We start from the raw sequence: 21,152 nt of genomic DNA, 5'->3' as shown, positions 1-21,152 counted from the left end.
TAATGGCACAGAAAATTAACTATTGCAAGCATGGAATCTCATTTCTTCCGGGTTTTAATTGTTGGAGATTTTAAAAACGTAAAATTTTTTTTTTTTTTACTTCCTGTCGTTTTTTTCCTCTCTCTTAATCCAATCTTTCTTTCTCTCTCTTTTATTTCTCTTTCTGTACCTAATTTGACATTGAATTCACCCACTCTAATTTACACTTCCTCCTCCTTCCTTGCGCTGTTCATTTTATAATCCTTCACTCTGATCGGTTAAGGAGATACCCAGTTGCTTGCCCTGTTCACCCAGGTCCCAGATGCCCTGTTTCTCTCTCTCTCCACTGTTATCAGCTCGCACTTTCAGCAACTTGCAACGCAAAGAATTTAAAAACGTGCAAGAGAAAGTCTAACGGCAGACGCCATTAGATGCCCTGCTACAGCAAAATCTGGGCCAACTTTTGTGTGAAAGTCCTCTCCCTATTCTAATAGAGGCCTATATCCAGATAACAGGTCAAGAGCCCCACTAAAGTAGCAGAGGAAGGAACTCGCTATATGTTAAGCATTCACACACTAAAGCAACAACTTGCATTTATATAGCGCCTTTAACATAGTAAAATGTCCCAAGGCGCTTCACAGGAGCGATTATCAAACAAAATTTGACACAGAGCCACATAAGGAGATATTAGGCCAGGTGACCAAAAGCTTGGTCATAGAGGTAGGTTTTAAGGAGCGTCTTAAAGGAGGGGAGAGAGGCGGAGAGGTTTAGGGAGGGAATTCAAGAGCTTAGGGCCTAGACAGCTGAAGGCACGGCCGCCAATGGTGGAGCGATGAAAATCGGGGCTGGGCAAGAGGCCAGAATTGGAGGAGCGCAGAGATCTCGGAGGGTTGTAGGGCTGGAGGAGGGGCGAGGCCACGGAGGGATTTGAAAACAAGGATGAGAACTTTAAAATCGAGGCGTTGTCTAATTTCAAGGCCTGTGTTGTTCATTGCTTATTCTTGAAATGTATTGCACTTATAATTATAGAATCATACCGCACAGAAGGAGGCCATTTGGCCCATCGTGCCTGTGCCAGCTCTTTGAATTATTCCCACTCCCTTGCTCTTTTCCCCAAAGCCCTGCAAATTTTTCCTTTTCAAATATATATTCAATTCCTTTTGGAAAGTTACTATTGAATCTGCTTCCACCATCCTTTCAGGCAGTGCATTCCAGATCATCACAACTCGCTGTGTGAAAAAAATTCTCTTCCTCTTCCCTCGTTTTTTTGCCAGTCATCTTAAATCTGTATCCTCTGATTACCGACCCTCCTGCTCAACGGAACAGTTTCTCTCTATCTACTTTATCAAAACCCCTTCATGATTTTGAACACCTCTATTAAATCTCCCCTTAACCTTCTCTGCTCTAAGGAGAACAATCCCAGCTTGTCTAATCTCTCCACACATCTGAAATCCCTCATCCCTGGCACCATGCTCAATATAGTTTCATTAAAATTTATTGTTTCCAAGTATTTCTTAACAATGAAAACAAAAAAAATATTTTTAAACCGTTTTCACAATAATTGGCTGTTGGGTTAATCCCTGGACTTTGCTGGGTCAGCTGATCTCAGCCAGCTGGTGTAAGTGTCGGTGTACCAGGTAGAATAGCCATAGTAAGCTTTTAAAATATATATCCACATATTAGCACTCATTGTGCAATGGAAATATGAGACTTTGAATGCTACAGAACTAATGAGCACTCGTGTGTGGAATGTCTGGAGTCTAATAAACAATTGAAGACACTAATGGACATGCACAATAAATGGTAGGAGCTAACCTCACCACTAAACGAGATTCTGTATCAACAGCATACACACATTTGTCCTATGTAATTAAACCTATAAAAGATTCAACACATTGGAGGTCCATGAGGAACTTCAATCTAGACTTGCTGAGGCTGGCTTAAGCAGTCAAGACAACATGCTTGCGACCTCCTGAGGAGTCCTTGGTATGTGAGTATGGGTACCCATATCTCATACACACTGCATGTAAAGGGTTGTGTTTTATTATCTCATTGATTTAATAAAGAGTATTAAACATACCTTTCAGTGTTTCTTAGCCCTCAAACTTGTATTAGAGGTAAAGGATATATGACAATATCATATATAAACCCAACGGATGAGTTAATTGGCCTCAGTGTCACTGGGCTAGACCAAGGTGAAAAAAATCAGCCCTCCTGATCGCTATCCGGTGACTCCTGTTAGGAATTGCATGCGTGGCGACAGCGAGATAAGGACAGGCTCAGGCTCAGTGGTGATGCCCCCTGTGGTGAATAGCCAGCCAACACTCACATTCCAGGCTCCCATACACTGGGGCCAAGTTCCAGAAGGTGACCGGTGCCCTTGGAACTTCATCCCCCCCCCCTGCCCAGTAAGAGATTGGTGCCTTCGGGAGAGGAGAGGAGAAAAAGTAGTGAAAACAACCAACCAAGAAATGTTCTGAGGTCTCTGTACTGTGCTGTGTGAAGGTAAAAAGGGGCCCGATTTTCGCCTCTCCCACCTGGACAGTAATCGGGAGGGACAGGTCACCAGCCCTTCAGAGAACCCGTCTGGTTTCCGTTCCATTGATTTCAGTGCAGGTGAAAATCTACCCTGAGATGTCCATTCAGGTGAAGAGGAGAAAGTAGATAGAAGATATCAGAGCTCTCGTCTACAACACCTTCTGATAGTACGGCACAGGACTCGATGGAGCTTTGGGTGAAGAAGCCCCTTCAGCCTCATTTAACTCATCCTTTTGGAATACCAATCTAGCAGAGCTCATTAGTTTCCTGGTAGATCTGAAAAAAAAGAATGATCAGATAATCTGTTTTATTGATGTTGGTTGAGGTATAAATATTGGCCAGGACACCAGGGAGAACTCCCCTGCTCTTCTTCGAAATAGATCTTTTACATCCACCTGAGAGGGCAGACGGGGCCTCGGTTTAACGCCTCATGCAAAAGTCGGCAGCTCCAACAGTGCAGCACTCCCTCAGTACTGCACTGGGAGTGTCAGCCTGGACGATGTGCTCAAGTCTCTGGAGTGTGGGGCTTCAAAGCACAACCTTCAGACTCAGGCAAGAGTGCTACCCACCGAGCCATGGCTGACCGCCAGAGAGTAGAGAAGTTTCATTTGCTGTGATCTAAACCAAGCCCGATGATGCTTTCGAAAACAACCTTTCCCTGTTTCTTTGCCCTATAGATTACAACAGATCGACTTTGTTCTCCCATCAACTCAACCCTTACGTTTGTGGAGAGTATGTGCCAACTAACTAAAGACACATCCGCCAAAAAAGAACATGATGTGTTTAACGTAAGTTTCCAAAATGCTCTATTTTTAAAACAGAAGCACAATACTGCGGGTGCTGGAAATCTGAAATAAAAACAGAAAATGCTGTAAACAGCAGTTCAGGCAGCGTCTGTGGAGAGAGGAACAAAAGTTAATGACCTTTCATCAGAACATCTCCACATTTAATGGATCATTTTCCGCCACTTCCAGCGATGCCACTACCAAAGACATCTTCCTCTCCCCTCCACTTTCAGCATTCCGAAGGGACCATTCCCTCCGCGACACCCTGGTCCACTCTTCCATCACCCCCAACACCTGCTCCCCTTTCCCCGGCACCTTCCCATGAGAGCACAGGAGATGCAACACCTGCCCCTTCACCTCCTCCCTTCCCACCGTCCAGGGCCCCAAACACTCCTTCCAGGTGAAACAGCGATTTACTTGTACTTCTATAGGCATGTAAACAATAAACGGGTAGTAAGAGGAGGAGTGGGGCCAATTAGGGACCAAAAAGGAGATCTACTCATGGAGACAGAGGGCATGGCCAAGGTACTAAGTGAGTACTTTACATCTGTCTTTACCAAGGAAGAAGATGTTGCCAGAGTCTCAGTAAAGGGAGATGTAGTTGAGATACTGGATGGGCTAAACATTGATAAAGAAGAGGTACTAAAAGTAGGTAAGTCACCAGGTCCGGGTGGGATGCATCCTAGGTTGCTGAGGGAAGTAAGGGTGGAAATTGTGGAGGTACTGGCCATAATCTTCCAAACATCCGTAGATACTGGGGTGGTGCCAGAGGACTGGAGAATTGCAAATGTTACACCCTTGTTCAAAAAAGAGTGTAAGGATAAACCCAGCAACTATAGGCCAGTCAGTTTAACCTCAGTGGTGGGGAAACTTTTAGAAACGATAATCCGGGGCAGAATTAGCAGTCACTTGGACAAGTGTGGATTGATTAGGGAAAGCCAGCACGGATTTGTTAAAGGCAAATCGTGTTTAACTAACTTGATAGAGTTTTTGATGAGGTAACAGAAAGAGTCGATGAGGGCAATGCAGTTGATGTGGTGTATAAAAGGCATTTGATAAAGTGCCACATAATGTCATCAAGATTGAAGCCCATGGAGTGAACAGCTGTTTTTCGGACTGGAGGGAGGTGTACAGTGGTGTTCCCCAGGGGTCGGTGCTGGGACCACTGCTTTTCTTGATATATATTAATGACTTGGACTTGGGTGTACAGGGCACAATTTCCAAATTTGCAGATGACACAAAACTTGGAAGGGTAGTGAACAGTGAGGAGGATAGTGATTGACTTCAAGAGGATATAGACAGGCTGGTGGTATGGGCGGACACGTGACAGATGAAATTTGACGCAGAAAAATGCAAGGTGATACATTTCGGTAGGAAGAATGAGGAGAGGCAATATAAACTAGAGGGTGCAATTCTAAAAGGGGTACAGGAATAGAGAGATCTGGGGGTATTATGTGCACAAATCATTGAAGGTAGTAGGGCAGGTTGAGAAAGCGGTTAAAAAAGCATATGGGATCCTGGGCTTTATAAATAGAGGTGTAGAGTACAAAAGCAAGGAAGTTATGATGAACCTTTATAAAACACTGGTTCAGCCACAACTGGAGTATTGTCACCAGTTCTGGGCACCGCACTTCAGGAAAGATGTGAAGGCCTTAGAGAGGGTGCAGAAGAGATTTACTGGAATGATACCAGGGATAAGGGACTTTAGTTAAGTGGATTGACTGGAGAAGCTGGGATTGTTCTCCTTAGAACAGCGAAGGTTGAGAGGTTTTTGATAGAGGTATTCAAAATCATGAAGGGTCTAGACAGAGTAGATAGAGAGGAACAGTTCCCATTGGCAGAAGGATCAAGAACCTGAGGACATAGATTTAAGGTGATTGGCAAAAGAACCAAAGGTGACATGAGGAAAAACTTTTTCACACAGCGAGTGGTTAGGATCTGGAATGCACTGCCCGAGGGGGTGGTGGAGGCAGATTCAATCATGGCCTTCAAAAGGGAACAGGATAAGTACTTGAAAAGAAAAAAATTTCAGGGCTATGGGGAAAGGGCGGGGGAGTGGGACTAGCTGGATTGCTCATGCATAGAGCCGGCACGGACTCGATGGGCCAAATGGCCTCCTTCGGTGCTGTAACCCTTCCATGATCCTATGATTCTTCCAACCCAGTCCCAATGAAAGGTCATCGAGATGAAGTGTTAACTCTGTTTCTCTCTCCGCAGACACTACCTGACCTGCTGAGTGTCTCCAGCATTTTCTGTTTCTATTGCTGTCATTTTAACATTGATTTAAACCAAGCAATAAACTTGGAACGATGTCTTGCTTTGGCGGTGCGGTCCAATATGGGCGGGAACAGCTTTACAGGCTAGGGGGGGAAAACACCAATGCCAAGTGGGAAGATCCAATTAATGTTGCTGTAGTTTCTGAGTCGCGAGATGTTGGATGAGTCTTGTGGTGTAAGTCACACCCAGACCAACTGGTGGTGAGATGTTAGCACAAGGAAAGTCAATATTTCTTGCCATCCAGGCTGCCTCAGTGAACCAGAATAGCCAACTACTGATTGATGTGGCGACTTAAATCAAATTACATGGATAGACTAGAGAAGCTGGGGTTGATCTCCTTCGAGCTTTTACAAGTACGTAAAAAGGAAGAGTAGCAAAAGTAAACGTGGGTCCCTTAGAGGCTGAGACGGGAGAAATTATAATGGGGATTAATGGCAGAGACATTAAACAAGTATTTTGTATCTGTCTTCACAGTAGAAGTCACAAAAAGCACACCAGAAATAGTGGGGAACCAAGGGTCTAATGAGAATGAGGAACTTAAAGTAATTAATATTAATAAAGAAAAAGTACTGGAGAAATTAAAGGGACTAAAAGCCAACAAAACTCCCTGGACCTGATGGCCTACATCCTACGGTTCTAAAAGAGGTGGCTGCAGAGATAGTGGATGCATTGGTTTGATCTTCCAAAATTCCCTAGATTCTAGAATGGTCCCAGCGGATTGGAAGGTAGCAAATGTAACACCACTATTCAAGAAAGGAGGGAGAGGGAAAACAGGAAACTACAGGCCAGTTGGTCTGATATCAGTCAACAGGAAAATGCTGTAATCCATTATTAAGGAAGTGGTAACAGGGCACTAAGAATATCATACATGACTAAACAGAGTCAACATGGTTTCATTAAAGGGAAATCATGTTTGACAAATCTATTAGAGTTTTTTGAGGATGTGACTAGCAGGGTAGATAAAGGGGAACCAGTGGATGTAGTATATTTGAATTTTCAAAAGGCACTCGATAAGGCACACAAAAGGTTGTTACACAAGATAAGGGCTCATGGGGTTGGGGGTAATATATTAGCATGGATAGAGGATTGGTTAAAGGACAGAAAACAGAGAGTAGCGATAAACGGGTCATTCTCAGGTTGGCAGGCTGTAACTAGTGGGGTGCCTCAAGGATCAGTGCTGGGGCCTCAGCTATTTACATTCTATATTAATGACTTAGATGTAGGGACCGAGTGTAATGTATTCAAGTTTGCTGATGATACAAAGCTAGGTGGGAAAGTAAGCTGTGAGGAGGATACAAGGAGTCTGCAAAGGGATATAGACAGGTTAAGTGAGTGGGCGAGAAGGAGGCAGACAGAGTATAATGTGGGGAAATGTGAGGTTATTCACTTTGGTAGGAAGAATAGAAAAACAGAATATTTTTTAAATGGTGAGAAACTGTTAAATGTTAGTGTTCAAAGAGATTTCAGTGTCCTTGTACACGAAACGCAGAAAGTTAACATGCAGGTACAGCAGGCAATTAGGAAGACAAATGGTATGTTGACCTTTATTGCAAGGGGGTTGGAGTATAAGAGTAAGGAAGTCTAACTACAATTCTAGAGGGCTTTGGTGAGACCTCACCTGGAGTACTGAGTACAGTTTTGGTCTCCTTACCTAAGGAAGCATATACTTGCCTTAGAGTCAGTGCAACAAAGGTTCACTAGATTTATTCCTGGAATGAGAGGGTTGTTCTTTGAGGAGAGATTGTGTAGAATGGGCCTACACTCTCTGGAGTTTAGAAGAATGAGAGGTGATCTCATTGAAACGTATAAAATTCTTAGAGGGCTTGACAGGATAGATGCGGAGAGGCTGTTTCCCCTGGCTGGAGAGTCTAGAGCTAGGGGGCATAGTCTCGGGGTAAGGGGTGAGCGATTAGGACTGAGATGAAGAGGAATTTCTTCACTCAAAGGGTGGTGAAACTTTGGAATTCTCTACTTCAGTCGTTGAGCATGTTCAAGACTGAGATCAATAGATTTTTGGACTCTAAGGGAATCAAGGGATATGGGGATCGGGCGGGAAGTGGAGTTGAGGTCGAAGATCAGCCATGATCTTATTAAATGGCGGAGCAGGCTCGAGGGGCCATACGGCCTACTCTTGCTCCTATTTCTTATGTTCTTATGAGCAGAGAAGGTTGAGAGGAGATTTGATAGGAGTGTTCAAAATCATGAAGGGTTTAGATAAAGTAAATAAAGGGAAATTATTCTCATTGGCGGAAGGGCCGAGAACCAGAGGACAGAAATTGATAAAAGAACCAAAGGCGACATGAGGAAAAACTTTTCTATGCAGCGAATAGTTATGATCTGGAATGCGCTGCCTGAAAGGGTGGTGGAAGCAGATCCAACCATGGCTTTCACAAAGGAATTAGATAAATACTTGAAAGGACTAACTGGATTGCTCCTACAAAGAGCCAACACGGGCTCGATGGGCCAAATGGCCTCCTTCTGTGCCGTAACCATTCTATGATTAGCACAGAGCAGAGATGAGCGTATCGTTGAGTGTTGAATGTGCTAAGAATCAACTTTGCATGATAATATTTATCATGCTTATTACAAAAAGGATATAGAAGCACTGGAGAAGGTGCAAAAAAGATTTACAAGGATGATACCAGAACTGAGAAGTTATACCCATCAGGAAAGATAGATCAGGCTGGGACTTTTTCCTCTAGAAAAGAGAAGGCTGAGGGGTGACCTGATAGAGGTCTTTAAAATTCTGAAAAGATTTGATAGGATAGATGTGGAGAAAATGTTTCCACTTGCAGGGGAGACCAGAACTAAGGGCAATAAATATAAAATAACCACTAATAAATCCAATAGAGAATTCAGGAGAAACAACTTAACCCAGAGAGTGATTAGAATGTGGAACTCGCTACCACAAGGAGTAGTTGAGGCGAATAACATAGATGCATTTAAGGGGAAGCTAGATAAATGCATGAAGGAGAAAGGAATAGAAGGATATGCTGATAGGGTGAGATGAAGTAGGGAGGGAGGAGGCTCGTGTGGAGCATAAACACAGGCATGGACCAGTTGGGCCAAATGGCCTCCTTCTGCACTGTAACTTTCTATGATTCTGTAAGAGAAGCAACAAGAATGTATCCAGGACTTGGGGCTCTAAGTTATGAGGAGACACTCACAGAACTGAACTTGTTTTCATTGCAGAAAAGAAAAGGATAAGGGGAGATATGATCCAGGTTTTCAAAGTTCCATGAGGTATTGGTGATATAGATGCAGGATATTTAACTTGGACTGTGAGCACAGAACGAGAGGGACGCAGGTTCAAAGTGAACAAACCTCAAGAGAAACTTGAACCTTTTCCCTAAGAGAGCAGTGAAGTTTTTGCATAGCATTTTCACGAGTGGAAGGGAGGAAACACGGCTATAAATCAATAAATATACCTCATCCACAGGAAATCACATCATTTGGAAACAGATTTGTTGCTGAAGGTTCGAGGATGGAGAACACGGAAAAGGAACAGAAACTGCAGTCAACCTCGCTCTTCTTGGAGGTCATGGAAAGTGTTACGTTAGCCACAGCGCTGGTCTCAGCTAGTCAAGGAACAAAGAGCATTTCGACCACGCATTTAGGTATGGTCTAACACAGTGAATAGTTTTCCAGCTATGTTTAATATAGAAAAAGTGGCCACCCGGTCCTAATAATAACACACTTTTGCTTTCAGATTTTTCAGAATTTTAATCTCCTCCGATCAAAATTGCTATGGAGCAATGCCCTCTCAGGTGGATGTAAAAGATCCCCAACACTAATTCGAAGAAGAGCAGGGGAGTTCTCCCCGGTGCCCTGGCCAATTTTCATCCCTTGACCAACATCACTAAAACAGTGGTCATTATCTCATTGCTGTTTGTAGGAGCTTGCTGTGCGCAAATTGGTTGCCTACATTACAACAGTGGCTACTTAATTGGCTGTAAAGTGCTTTGGGTCGTCCTGAGGACAAGAAAGATGCTGTAGAAATGCAAGTCTTTTTTTATTTTCTGTTATTTGGCCTAGTTTTCCTCACCGCTTCCCCAATCTGCGCCTTGCTTGTGGTTCAATCTCAAAAACGCTGCAACACACTGCCCCATGTAATGATGGGACAGGATCTACACATGCCGTTCCTTGCACAGTGAGCTCCTGATTTTAATCATGCCGCTGTGGGGAGCTGTGGAGTGGGTCTTTGACTTGGGCTTTGGATGATGTGGAGGCCCCGTCTCCTAATTCCTTTGCTTTCACTTGCTGGATCCAAGAGAACGAGACGGGCAAGGGGGAAAAAGCATTGAATCCCACAACAAATGAGCCATGAATGAAGGCCCAGATATTTGTGAATCATTAGGTCTGAGGGGACAGGGGATTCCAAGTGACTCTGCTATGTTTTAGCACATTTTCTATAACTCTTTAAATACACATTAATATTCTCAATAAACAGTAAGGTAAGATATAATTTCTAAAATAATGTGAGATATTTTGATATGTTTGATATATTTAAAATCGCCCACATGTTTGTAATGTATTATTAACTGAATGACTGGCGTAGCTCACAGGAGTCAGGAGTGTGATGGAATACTCTCCACTTGCCTGGATGAGTGCAGCTCCAACAACACTCAAGAAGCTCGACACCATCCAGGACAAAGCAGCCTGCTTGATTGGCACCCCATCCACCACCCTAAACATTCACTCCCTTCACCACCGGCGCACAGTGGCTGCAGTGTGTACCATCCACAGGATGCACTGCAGCAACTCGCCAAGGCTTCTTCGACAGCACCTCCCAAACCCGCAACCTCTACCATCTAGAAGGACAAGAGCAGCAGGTACATGGGAACAACACCACCTGCACGTTCCCCTCCAAGTCACACACCATCCCGACTTGGAAATATATCGCCGTTCCTTCATCGTCGCTGGGTCAAAATCCTGGAACTCCCTTCCTAACAGCACTGTGGGAGAACCTTCACCACACGGACTGCAGCGGTTCAAGAAGGCGGCTCACCACCACCTTCTCAAGGGCAATTAGGAATGGGCAATAAATGTTGGCCTTGCCAGCGAGGCCCACATCCCATGAACGAATTTTTTTTTAAAAAATGTTTTTATATGTCGATCGGGAAGGAGCAGGAGTGCAAGGTCATTATAAAACAAACAGTTATGTCAGCCAACATACCATGAGCAACGCCATGCGGGGTGCACTAATAATCAAATATAATACCATCAGAATCAGATTAAGGATGTTGATCACAGGTACCACAGACATAATCGACATGTTTCTCATTTCAATCCTAGATCTTGACGTACGAGTCATTCAAGGGAATGGATTTCGGTTGCGATCGAGAATACCTGACAGAATAACACTCCGCGCAAAGGAGAACACGATGGATGTTTATTTAAGAACTGTGACGGAGGGCCAATCATCCGGTAACGTTTTAGTTCATTATTTGGGCTTTGTTTCGATGTCTTTTTGCTTGCTTTGCTGGACTCAAACACAATGTAGCTTCACAACTTTGCCAACAGTAATGAGAATAATGGGAGTCCTTTGAAAGGCTTGAAAGAAAGAAAGGAAAAGACTTGTATTTATATAGCGCCTTTCACAACCTCAGGACGTCCCAAAGAGCGTTACAGCCAATGAAGTACTTTTGAAATGTGGCGACTGTTGTAATGTAGGAAACACGGCAGCCAATTTGCACACAGCAAGGTCCCACAAACAGCACTGAGATAATGACCAGATAATCTAGTTTGTGATATTGTTTGAGGGATGAATATTGACCAGGACGCCAGGGAGAACTTTCCTGCTCTTCTTCAAAATAGTGCAATGGGATCTTTTACATCCACCTGAAAGGGCCTCGGTTTAACATTGCTTCCAAAAAGACGGCACCTCCAACAGTGCAGCACTCAGTCAGTACCACACTGGCAGCATCAGCCTGGGTTTTGTGCTCAAGTCTCAGGAGTGGGACTTGAACCCACAACCTTCATGACTCAGAGGTGAGAGGGCGACCTACTGAGCCACAGCTGATGCCTGAGCAGTGATAGTTTGTATGTGTGATTCATTACTAAGTGTTTGCAAGTCACCATTGTGTTCGGCTAATGTCGAAACTTAATATTACTTATTACTATACAAATGCATTAACACCCAAACATGTAGTACAAAGAGAAACTTTATTGAACCTTAACTTGTATACAAGTGGAAGAACACCTCAAACAAAGGTTGAGGGTGTAACTTTGCCGAGTTAAAGAAACAGCTCACGTTTATGCAATTTAGTAAACAATGCCCACCTGTTACAGAATATGGGCGTACACGTACATTCTTTATTGGCTCAGGTAGTTGGTCAATCAAATAGTGAGCCCGCCCTCGAGCTCCCATAGCCATTTTGTTAACTTGCACGTTGGCCTGAGAAAGTGTTAGTCATCTGCTTTCTTCCCACATTCCTGTCTCTCATCAGTAGGGCTGTGGCTAGTCTCAAGGCCACATGGCCATTTATTGCTGAAGTTAGCTACATCCCTTATCTCGGGGAGGACAGACTGTACAAGCTGTGCTAAGCGACTTGCTCAAGTAAAATTAATTATCAACGTGAGAAACTCAAAAGTAATTACACAATTGTGCTTCTATGTGTACTTGTGGCGTGTTAGTCTATTATGTGAGTTAAGTGAATTAATAAAGAGTTAATATGGTCAAGTATCCCTTCATGCACTTCCACACTAACTTGCACTTTATTTTCTGCCACATGTCCGAGCAGGACGTGGTGTTGTTGCTTTCATCTCGTACGGCGAGCTGGATTCCCTTCAGAGCGGGGATTTTGTTGAGAAGGACAGATCAAGGCCGTACCAGATGACCTCAGGAGTAGTTTCAGCCACAATCAGCAACCGGAACAGACATGAACTCAGCGAGAGAGTCAACATCACCCTGAAACATACAAAGGTTTGAGGGACTGTGTCATTTGCCAGGGCCAGCGCTCAGAATAAACCCCACTGTCTTGTCAAGGGGGGAAAAAAAATCATTAAAAACCAGGGGAGCACCCCAAGGTACTCATGTTAACTCTGTAAACTTGAGCTCATCCAAAACTCTGCTGCCCGTATCCCAACTCGCACATGTCCTGTTGACCCGTCACCCCCGTGCTCGCTGACTTACATCTGCTCCCGGTCTGACAATGCCTCGATTTTAGAATTTTCATCCTCATTTTCCAATCCCTCCATGGTCTCATCCCCTCCCTATCTCTGTAAATCTCCTCCAGCCCTACAACCCTCTGAGATCTCTGCGCTCCTCCAATTCTGGCCTCTTGCGCATCCCCGATTTTCATCGCTCCACCATTGGCGGCCATGCTTTCAACTGCCTAGGCCCTAAGCTCTGGAATTCCCTCCCTAAACCTCTCCGCCTCTCTACCTCCTTCTCCCCTTTTAAGACGATCCTTAAACCCTACCTCTTTGACCAAGCTTTGGTCACCTGTCCTAATATCTCCTTATGTGGCTCAGCGTTAGATTTTGCTTGATAATCGCTCCTGTGAAGCTCCTTGGGATGTTTTGCTATGTTAAAAGCACTATATAAATGCGAGTTGTTGTTGTTAACTCATGTCTTATACAGGAACCAAAAGCTGATGGACGACGAGTGTGTGTTTACTGGAACCGTACAAGAGGTGCAAGTTACTGGTCTCCTAAGGGATGTGAAGTGATGAAGTCCAACAAAACACACACGACCTGTGGGTGTCAACACTTGTCCAGTTTTGCTATCCTCATGACAACTGTCGAGGTAAAAATGATTGACGAACAGCTCCCCAAAAACAAGGTGGGGGGGTAATTTTAACCGAACTGGCCAAGCGGGAAACCCAGGGTGGAACGCCGATTTTACACCCCGCCCAATATTACACCGTTGACTACAATGGAGAGCAATATCGGGTGGGGGGTAACACCAGCGTTGCCCCCGATCCCGTCAGTTTCCCGACGGGCGAAATTGCCCCCGCCAATTCAGGAAAAAAATGATTCATTATTTCTGTTGAGTCATTTTCTTTCTCCCCGTTCTTAGCTCCTCGGCTAAAAGCTGTGGCTGATGCCTGGGTACCATTCCTTAGGTTCCTTGCTCAAATGGCCATTCTTCATCAGTGAACCCCAAGCGTCAGCAGGGAGAGTCAATCATAGGGGACACCACTGCCAGACTCAAATACAAGGTGGGGTTTCCAACACAGGTCCTTGGGCAGAGATGGGAACCCTGGCTGATTTTTTTTTTTGTCCTCTTTCTAGCCCTGAGGTAATGAGGCTAATTTTAACACCACTCCCAGAGCCCTGGTTTGAGGTTAGCTAACTCAGCTCGAACCAGGAATTAAACCCAAGTCCTTCGTGGTCCATCTCTGAATGCCACACCAATTCCTTCAAGTAGTGAAAGCTGATGGTTGAGTTGCAAGTGCTGGTGCCTGAATCTAAAGTATATGATGAAACCCCACATACAGGGCACGGGAGCCTAGTGGTTATGTTACTGGACTAGTAATCCAGAGACCTGGACTACTAATCGGGATTCATGAGTTTAAATCCCGCCATGGCAGCTGGGGAATTTTAATTCAATTAATTAAATAAAATCTGGAATTTAAAAAAAACTAATATCAGTAATGGTGGCCATGAAACTACCAGATTGTCGTAAAAACCCATCTGGTCCACTAATGCCCTTTAGGGAAGGAAACCTGCCGTCCTTACCCGGTCTGGCCTATATGTGACTCCAGACACACAGCGTTGTGGTTAATTCTTAATCGCCTTCTGAAATGGCCTAGCAAGCCACTCAAGAAGGCAGCTCACCACCACCTTCTCGAGGGCAATTAGGGATAGGCAATAAATGCCGGCCTTGCCAGTGATGCCCACATCCCATGAACGAATTGTAAAAAAAACACTTTGCAATTCATGGACCTCGGTTTTGTTCCATAACATCAATGCGGCCTCACTTTTCCTTTTGTTTCCCATGCTCCCCCCCCCCCCCCAAGGAAGTGGTCTTGCCCTCCCCTTCCTGGATGAGGCGATCTTGCACTTGTTCCTACAATTGGTGCAGAAACTACCATTTTGAAACCATTGTGAACAGGGAGAGAAGAACAATCGGCCTGGATTTCAATTTCTGCTCCCTGACCATAGATTGGGAGGAGGCTCGTGTGGAGGGTAAATATCGGCATAGACAACACCTCCCAAACCCATGACCTCCACCACCTAGAAGGACAAGGGCAGCAGGTGCATGGGAACAACACCACCTGCACGTTCCCCTCCAAGTCACACACCATCCCCACTTGGAAATATATCGGCCGTTCCTTCATCGTCGCTGGATCAAAATCCTGGAACTCCCTTCCTAACAGCACTGTGGGAGAACCTTCACCACACGGACTGCAGCGGTTCAAGAAGGCGGCTCACCACCACCTTCTCAAGGGGTAACTAGGGATGGGCAATAAATGCCGGCCTCGCCAGCGACGCCCACATCCTGAGAATGAATTTTTAAAAAACGACGAGTTGAGCCAATGGCCTGTATCTGTGCTGTAGATTTGATGTTACCAGTGGCCTGTACCTGAATTGTGAGGGGGTGAGAACAAGGTTTGGGTTGGCTGCGATGGGCATGTCACAAACAAATATCCTGCTAACCTGAGGGGAGGGGGTGGAAGGTAGGGAGGGTGGAGTCACTGTTTGGGCTCACATATGGTTATTTAAAGGAGGTACGAGTGCCCGTGGATCTGTACTCCGCCAAGGAGACAGTGCCTTCAGGAGAGGAGGGCATAAAAAAAATGTTCAGTTTGAATTATTTTTGCTTCCAGTGGTTGTAATTGGTCTCTATATTGGTGCTGACTGCAGGATGACTGGGATCAAAGTCTCAGCGTGATCACGTTCTTCGGGATCATCACATCGCTGGTGTGCTTGGGGCTCGCGATCGTCACGTTTCTGTTCGTAACCCCGGTTACCAGCCACAACACCACCATCCACATCAACCTGTGCGTCACTCTGTTCCTGGCGGAGCTGCTGTTTCTGGTCGGAATTTCCAGAACCAGCAACAAGGTGAGAGGAACTCAGGGTGGGGGGGTGGGCTCCAGCCATTCTAAATATTTTCCACTCCACTGCAACCGAACGTAGGATAATAATCTTCTTTTACAAAGGCCGCCTGGAAGGGGCTCGGTTCAGTGAATGCACCCTCCAGATGGACCTGAGGCGCACAGAGCACGAAGGTTGGCCGCTCGACCCAAATGAGTCGCTCTGCTTAGTTCAAGGAGGTTCGAAACATAGCTAACCAGTTCCAAGGCCACCTCGGAACTTACTGAAGCTGTATTTAAACTTATTGTGTCAGCTGTGGCTCAGCGGGTTGCAGTCTTGCCTCTGATGTCAGAAGGTTGTGGGTTCAAGTCCCACTCCAGGGGCATGAACGCATAATCTAGGCCGACACTGTCGGTGCAGTACTGAGGGAGTGCTGCACTGTTGGAGGGTGCCGTCTTTCGTATGAGACATTAAACCAAGGCCCTGTCTGCCCGCTCGGGTGGATGTAAAAGATCCCATGGTGCTATTTCGAAGGAGACTAGGGGATTCAACCTAGTGTCCTGGCCAATATTTATTCCTCAACCAACATCACTAAAACAGATTATCTGGTCATTATCACACAATCTGTTTTAGTGATGTTGGTAATTCTCATTGTTTTGTGGGATCTTGCTGTGCGCAAATTGGCTGCCACATTTCATACATTACAATAGTGAATACACTTCAAAAGTACTTCATTGGCTGTAAATTGTTTTGAGACCTTCTGAGGTCATGAATGGCGCTATATAAATTCAAGTCCTTCTTTCTATGGTAGAACGGACAAGAAGCCCAAAATAGAATGAGACACCCTTCCACAATTTGCCAGAGTTCAATCCAGACAACTTCATACCCAAGTTATTCTACATATATAGTGAATACACTCTTGCTAAACTCAGTTGGTAGCAGTCTCACCTTTGATTGTGGGTTTAATTCCGCCACTCAAGGATTTGAGTACGTAATCAAGGCTAACACTTCTGTGCAGTGCTGTATGGTTAGAGGTGCCTTCTTTTGCACAAGACACTAAATTGAGGCTGGGTATTCTGTAGCGAGTGACTCACCTCCTGACTCTCCAAAGCCTCTCCACCATCTGCAAGGCATAAGTCAGGAGTGTGATGGAATACTCTCCACTTGCCTGGATGAGTGCAGCTCCAACAACACTCAAAAAGGTCGACGTTATTCAGGACAAAGCAGCCCACTTGATTGGCACCCCATCCACCACCCTAAACATTCACTCCCTTCACCACTGGCGCACCTTGGCTGCAGTGTGTACCATCTACAGGATGCACTGCAGCAACTCGCCAAGGCTCCTTCGACAGCACCTCCTAAACCCATGACCTCCACCACCTAGAAGGACAAGAGCAGCAGGCACATGGGAACAACACCACCTGCACGTTCCCCTCCGAGTCACACACCATCCCGACTTGTACATATGTCCGCAGTTCGTTCATCGTCGCTGGGTCAAAATCCTGGAACTCCCTTCCTAACAGCACTGTGGGAGAACCGTCACCTCACTGACTGCAGCAGTTCAAGAAGGCGGCTCACCACCACCTTCTCGAGGGCAATTAGGGATGGGCAATAAATGCCGGCCTTACCAATGATGCCCACATCCTGAGAATGAATAAACGCAAACAAAAAATGAATGGGAAGATAGGAAAGGTTGGCATTCTGTGACGATGAGGTTGGACTTGCCAAAGGGGCTTCTTCATTTTAAACCTGTGTTCTTTGTTCCAGGTTGGGTGTGGGGTCATCGCGGGTTGTTTACATTACCTGTTCCTGGCGGCCTTTGCTTGGATGTGCGTGGAAGGATTACAACTTCACCTTATGGTTAGAAACCTACAGAAAATAAACGACTCCTGCGTCCGCAAGGTGATGAGAGGACTCATGTACCCGTTTGGCTATGGAGTGCCTGTAGTGATAGTGACCATTTCCGTGGCAACGAATCCCGCTGGTTACGGATCTCCCCAGTAGTAAGTAACATATGAACGTACAAAATTGACGGGCAGGAAAAGACCAGCTGGGCCATCAAGCCTGCCCCACACACCAAGATGGCGGGAGCATCCTGACTAAACACTTCCCCTCCCTCCCGCAATCTCCCGGGAGAGACAAAATAAAACCCAAGGCCAATAGGGGGAAAAATACCCTGGAAAATTCTGACCCCACCTCAGGAGATCAAAACCAGTCCAGGAGATCACATGGCCCATGTGTTATCTGTAAAGACACTTACCTTCTATATGATGTGATCTCTGCCCCAGTCAGGAACTGGTCCAGCTCCCTCTTGAAGGCAGAGAGTCGGCACCCACCACACCAGCCGGTAACACATTCCAGAGGCTCACTGCTCTCTGGGAATAGAAGAACCGCCTAAAATCCAATCTATTCCTACTCTTCCATAGTTTAAACTAACAGGAAGAGCACAACACCTACTCCAAAGGAACAGCCTTTAACACCATTCTGCATTTAATAACCTCAGGTTATTTTGCATCCCCCCCCCCCAGTTTTTGGTTGTCCTCTCCATGCTGCCTCTTGCTGGGGTCCAATTCCACAGGCACTGGTTACCCTCTGGTAACCGGCACGTGTCTGTTCTACAGGCGTGAACCTGTGCATTGAGTCCCAACAGGCTTGAGTGCAGGAGATCGAGGGGTGAACTCATCGAGGTGCATAAAATGTTAAAAGGATTCGATAGGGTAGATACGGAGAAACTATTTCCTCTGGTGGGGGAATCAAGAACGAGGGGAGACAATCTTAAAATTAGAGCTAGGCCGTTTAGGAGGGAAATCAGGAATAACTTCTTCACACAAAGCGTAGTAGAAATCTGGAATTCTCTTCCCCCAAAAGGGCTGTGGATTCTGGTGGACAATTGGAACTATCAAGACTGAGATCGATAGATTTTTGATGGGTAAGGGTATCAAGGGATATGGAGCTAAGGTGGGTAAATTGGGTAGAGGTACAGATCAGCCATGGTCCAACTGAATGGCAGAGCAGGTTCGAGGGGCTGAATGGCCTCCCCCTGTTCCTAATGTTCCAATGTTTTCAGTTGCAAGTGCAGACCGATCCCATGCCCTTACTCCAAGTCCGCTGACACCGGATAATGAGTTGGAACTCTGGCTAATTTTCGCTCTCGTGAGTCCAGCGGCGCTGAGCTCAATCGTAACACCCCAAGATTTGCCGAGATGGAACAAACTAACTCCACATGGACTGGCAATGAACTGAGGTGTTCTGGATCGTCGTGCAACTGAACACCAGGGGGGGCGGCGTCTTTGTGCTATTTTAAATCCTTTTTTCAGTAATCTCATTTTAAACTCTTGTTGATTAAACATTTGCTGATAAATGATAACCTGAAATTAACACACATTAAGGATCGATTAATTTCACACAGCTAATATTTAATGACTCACATCGATGCAAATTAGATTCAAATGCCCATCAACACAAGACCAGCAGTTGGGAACGTAGGAACAAGAGAAGGCCATTCAGCCCCTCGAGCCTGTTCTGCCATTCAATTAGATCACAGCTGATCAATTCCCCTCAGTAGCGCTGTCTCACCTAACACCCGAATGCACTGATCTACCTCCAATGGACAGTTTCACACCGAGTGTAGTATAACTCCAGTCCATTGCTAAACTAAGTTTAAAAGGTGCCAGGTGGCTCCATTAAACCAATTTCTAGGCCTATGGATGCCTTGCAACATTTAAAATTAACCGGCTAAAGACTAGGTTACTGTGCCTGCAGACTTGTCACAAGAAGTAGAGCTCAGGTCAGCATGTAGCGGGCTCGGACTGCTATCTGTAACGCGACAGAGCCCTTAGATCATTGAGTATAAATTACATTCCTTTCACGTAACACGCTACCCCGAGGCAGGAATCAAGCAGGAAGTAAGGAGAAGCTTCAAGAGGTGACCAAAGACAGGGTCAAGGTTTTGAGGAAGCTTTTGAAGAAGTAGGGTGAGGTAGCGAGACGGAGGGGATCTCAATGATGTCCCTGATCGTGTGTGCATTCTCTTCTCTCTTTTAATGTTTCAGCTGCTGGCTGCAGATCGAGAAAGGATTCATCTGGAGTTTCGTTGGCCCAGTCTGCGCAATGATTCTGGTAACTAAGTCATCATTTAGCTGTTCAGACAGAGGGTTAGAGCTTTCCTTAAGGAAAACCCACTTTATGTTCACCCCAACCTTTTGGCTAACATGACAACAACATCGACTTGCATCGACACAGTATGGAGCAGGGCGAAGAGAAGAGTTAATGGAGGTGGTGAAGATGTGGCCAAAGAGTTAGGGGGTGATTTTAACCTAACTCTCCGGGCGGGAAACCCTCGGGATCGGGTGGAACGTTGGTTTTATTCCCCGCCCAATATTGACTTGAACGGAGAGTAAAATCTGGCGGCATGTAAAACGAGCGCCCCCAATTCCGTCAGTTTCCCGACGGGCGAGTTAGGTTAAAATTACCCCCCCCACGTAGGTTCCGCAGAGGCTTTCGAAGGGAGGGAGAATGAAAGGGTTTCGAGAGGGAGTTCTGGAATGGAGGATCCCCCATGGTTTAAGGCTTCGCCATCAAAGATGGAGTGAAGGGGGAAGGGACGCAAAGAGGTAGAGTGGACGGCACACACCGGCAGTTAGGGTTGGGAGAGGTTGCAGAGGGATGGTGGGGCGAGGCCTCGGAAGGATTGATGAATGAGGACAAGGTATTACGACTTCAATTAGTAAAGGAAGGAAAATATACTCCATGGACCTGCAAGGATTCCAGTCAAAGTATGTCACCATTTTAAGCACTGGCAAGATGTAAACAAAGTTCAACTATTTTGTTCACCAGACTTTAGGAAGGACGTCAAGGCCTTGGAAAGGGTGCAGAGGAGATTTACTAGAATGATACCAAGGACGAGGGACTTCAGTTACATGGAGAGACTGGAGAAGTTAGGATTGTTCTCCTTAGAACGGACAATGTTAAGGGGAGATTTAATAAAGGTGTTCAAAATGATGAGGGGTTTTGATAGAGTAAATGAGGAGAAACTGGCAGAAGGGTCAATAACCAGAGAACATAGAGTTAAGATAATTGGCAAAAAAAACCAGGGAGGAGAATTTTTTTTAACGCAGCGAGTTTTTATGATCTGGAATGCACTGCCTGAAAGGGCGGTGGGAGCAGATTCAATAGGATATGTACTCGATAAGCAAAAATTTGAATGGCTATGGGCACTGAGCAGGGGAGTGGGACTAATTGGATAGCTCTTTCAAAGAGCCGGCACAAACACGATGGGCCGAATGGCCTCCTTTTATGGTCCTGTAAGATTCTATGAATTTATTATTATAGCATAAGCTTAATACATTGTTTTAAATGACTTTTTTTCCCCCGCAGTTTAATACGGTCCTGTTCGCTGTGACGCTCTGGATACTCAGGTCACAGCTCACCCGACTGAATTCTGAAGTCACGAAAATTAAGGACATGAGGCGAGTGAACTCTGGAGTTAACAGGAGCTAATATTCTCGCAGGTGTACCGAGTGCTTCGGTTATTTTCTTTCTCTTCTCCCTTCCTCTTCTGTGGGTACTTCACGCGTGAGCCTGTGA

The 21,152-nt window shown here is 45.5% G+C and overlaps 1 protein-coding gene across 1 annotated transcript in view; it reads left to right on the top strand.

Moving 5' to 3' along the window:
* The window catches only part of LOC137304517 (adhesion G protein-coupled receptor E2-like), a 50,086-nt gene that overhangs the window by 12,531 nt on the left and 16,403 nt on the right, over nucleotides 1–21,152 (top strand). The window contains exons 8-16 of the mRNA XM_067973153.1: nucleotides 3,195–3,305; nucleotides 9,019–9,196; nucleotides 10,875–11,006; nucleotides 12,323–12,504; nucleotides 13,165–13,329; nucleotides 15,393–15,593; nucleotides 17,334–17,569; nucleotides 19,619–19,685; nucleotides 20,943–21,034. Of these exons, the coding sequence (XP_067829254.1) occupies nucleotides 3,195–3,305; nucleotides 9,019–9,196; nucleotides 10,875–11,006; nucleotides 12,323–12,504; nucleotides 13,165–13,329; nucleotides 15,393–15,593; nucleotides 17,334–17,569; nucleotides 19,619–19,685; nucleotides 20,943–21,034 (1,364 nt within the window). The remainder of the gene's footprint in view (nucleotides 1–3,194; nucleotides 3,306–9,018; nucleotides 9,197–10,874; nucleotides 11,007–12,322; nucleotides 12,505–13,164; nucleotides 13,330–15,392; nucleotides 15,594–17,333; nucleotides 17,570–19,618; nucleotides 19,686–20,942; nucleotides 21,035–21,152) is intronic.

Source organism: Heptranchias perlo, chromosome 37 (genome assembly GCF_035084215.1).
Source record: "Heptranchias perlo isolate sHepPer1 chromosome 37, sHepPer1.hap1, whole genome shotgun sequence".
Classification (NCBI taxonomy): domain Eukaryota; kingdom Metazoa; phylum Chordata; class Chondrichthyes; order Hexanchiformes; family Hexanchidae; genus Heptranchias; species Heptranchias perlo.
This window is presented reverse-complemented; position numbering and strand designations above follow the sequence as displayed.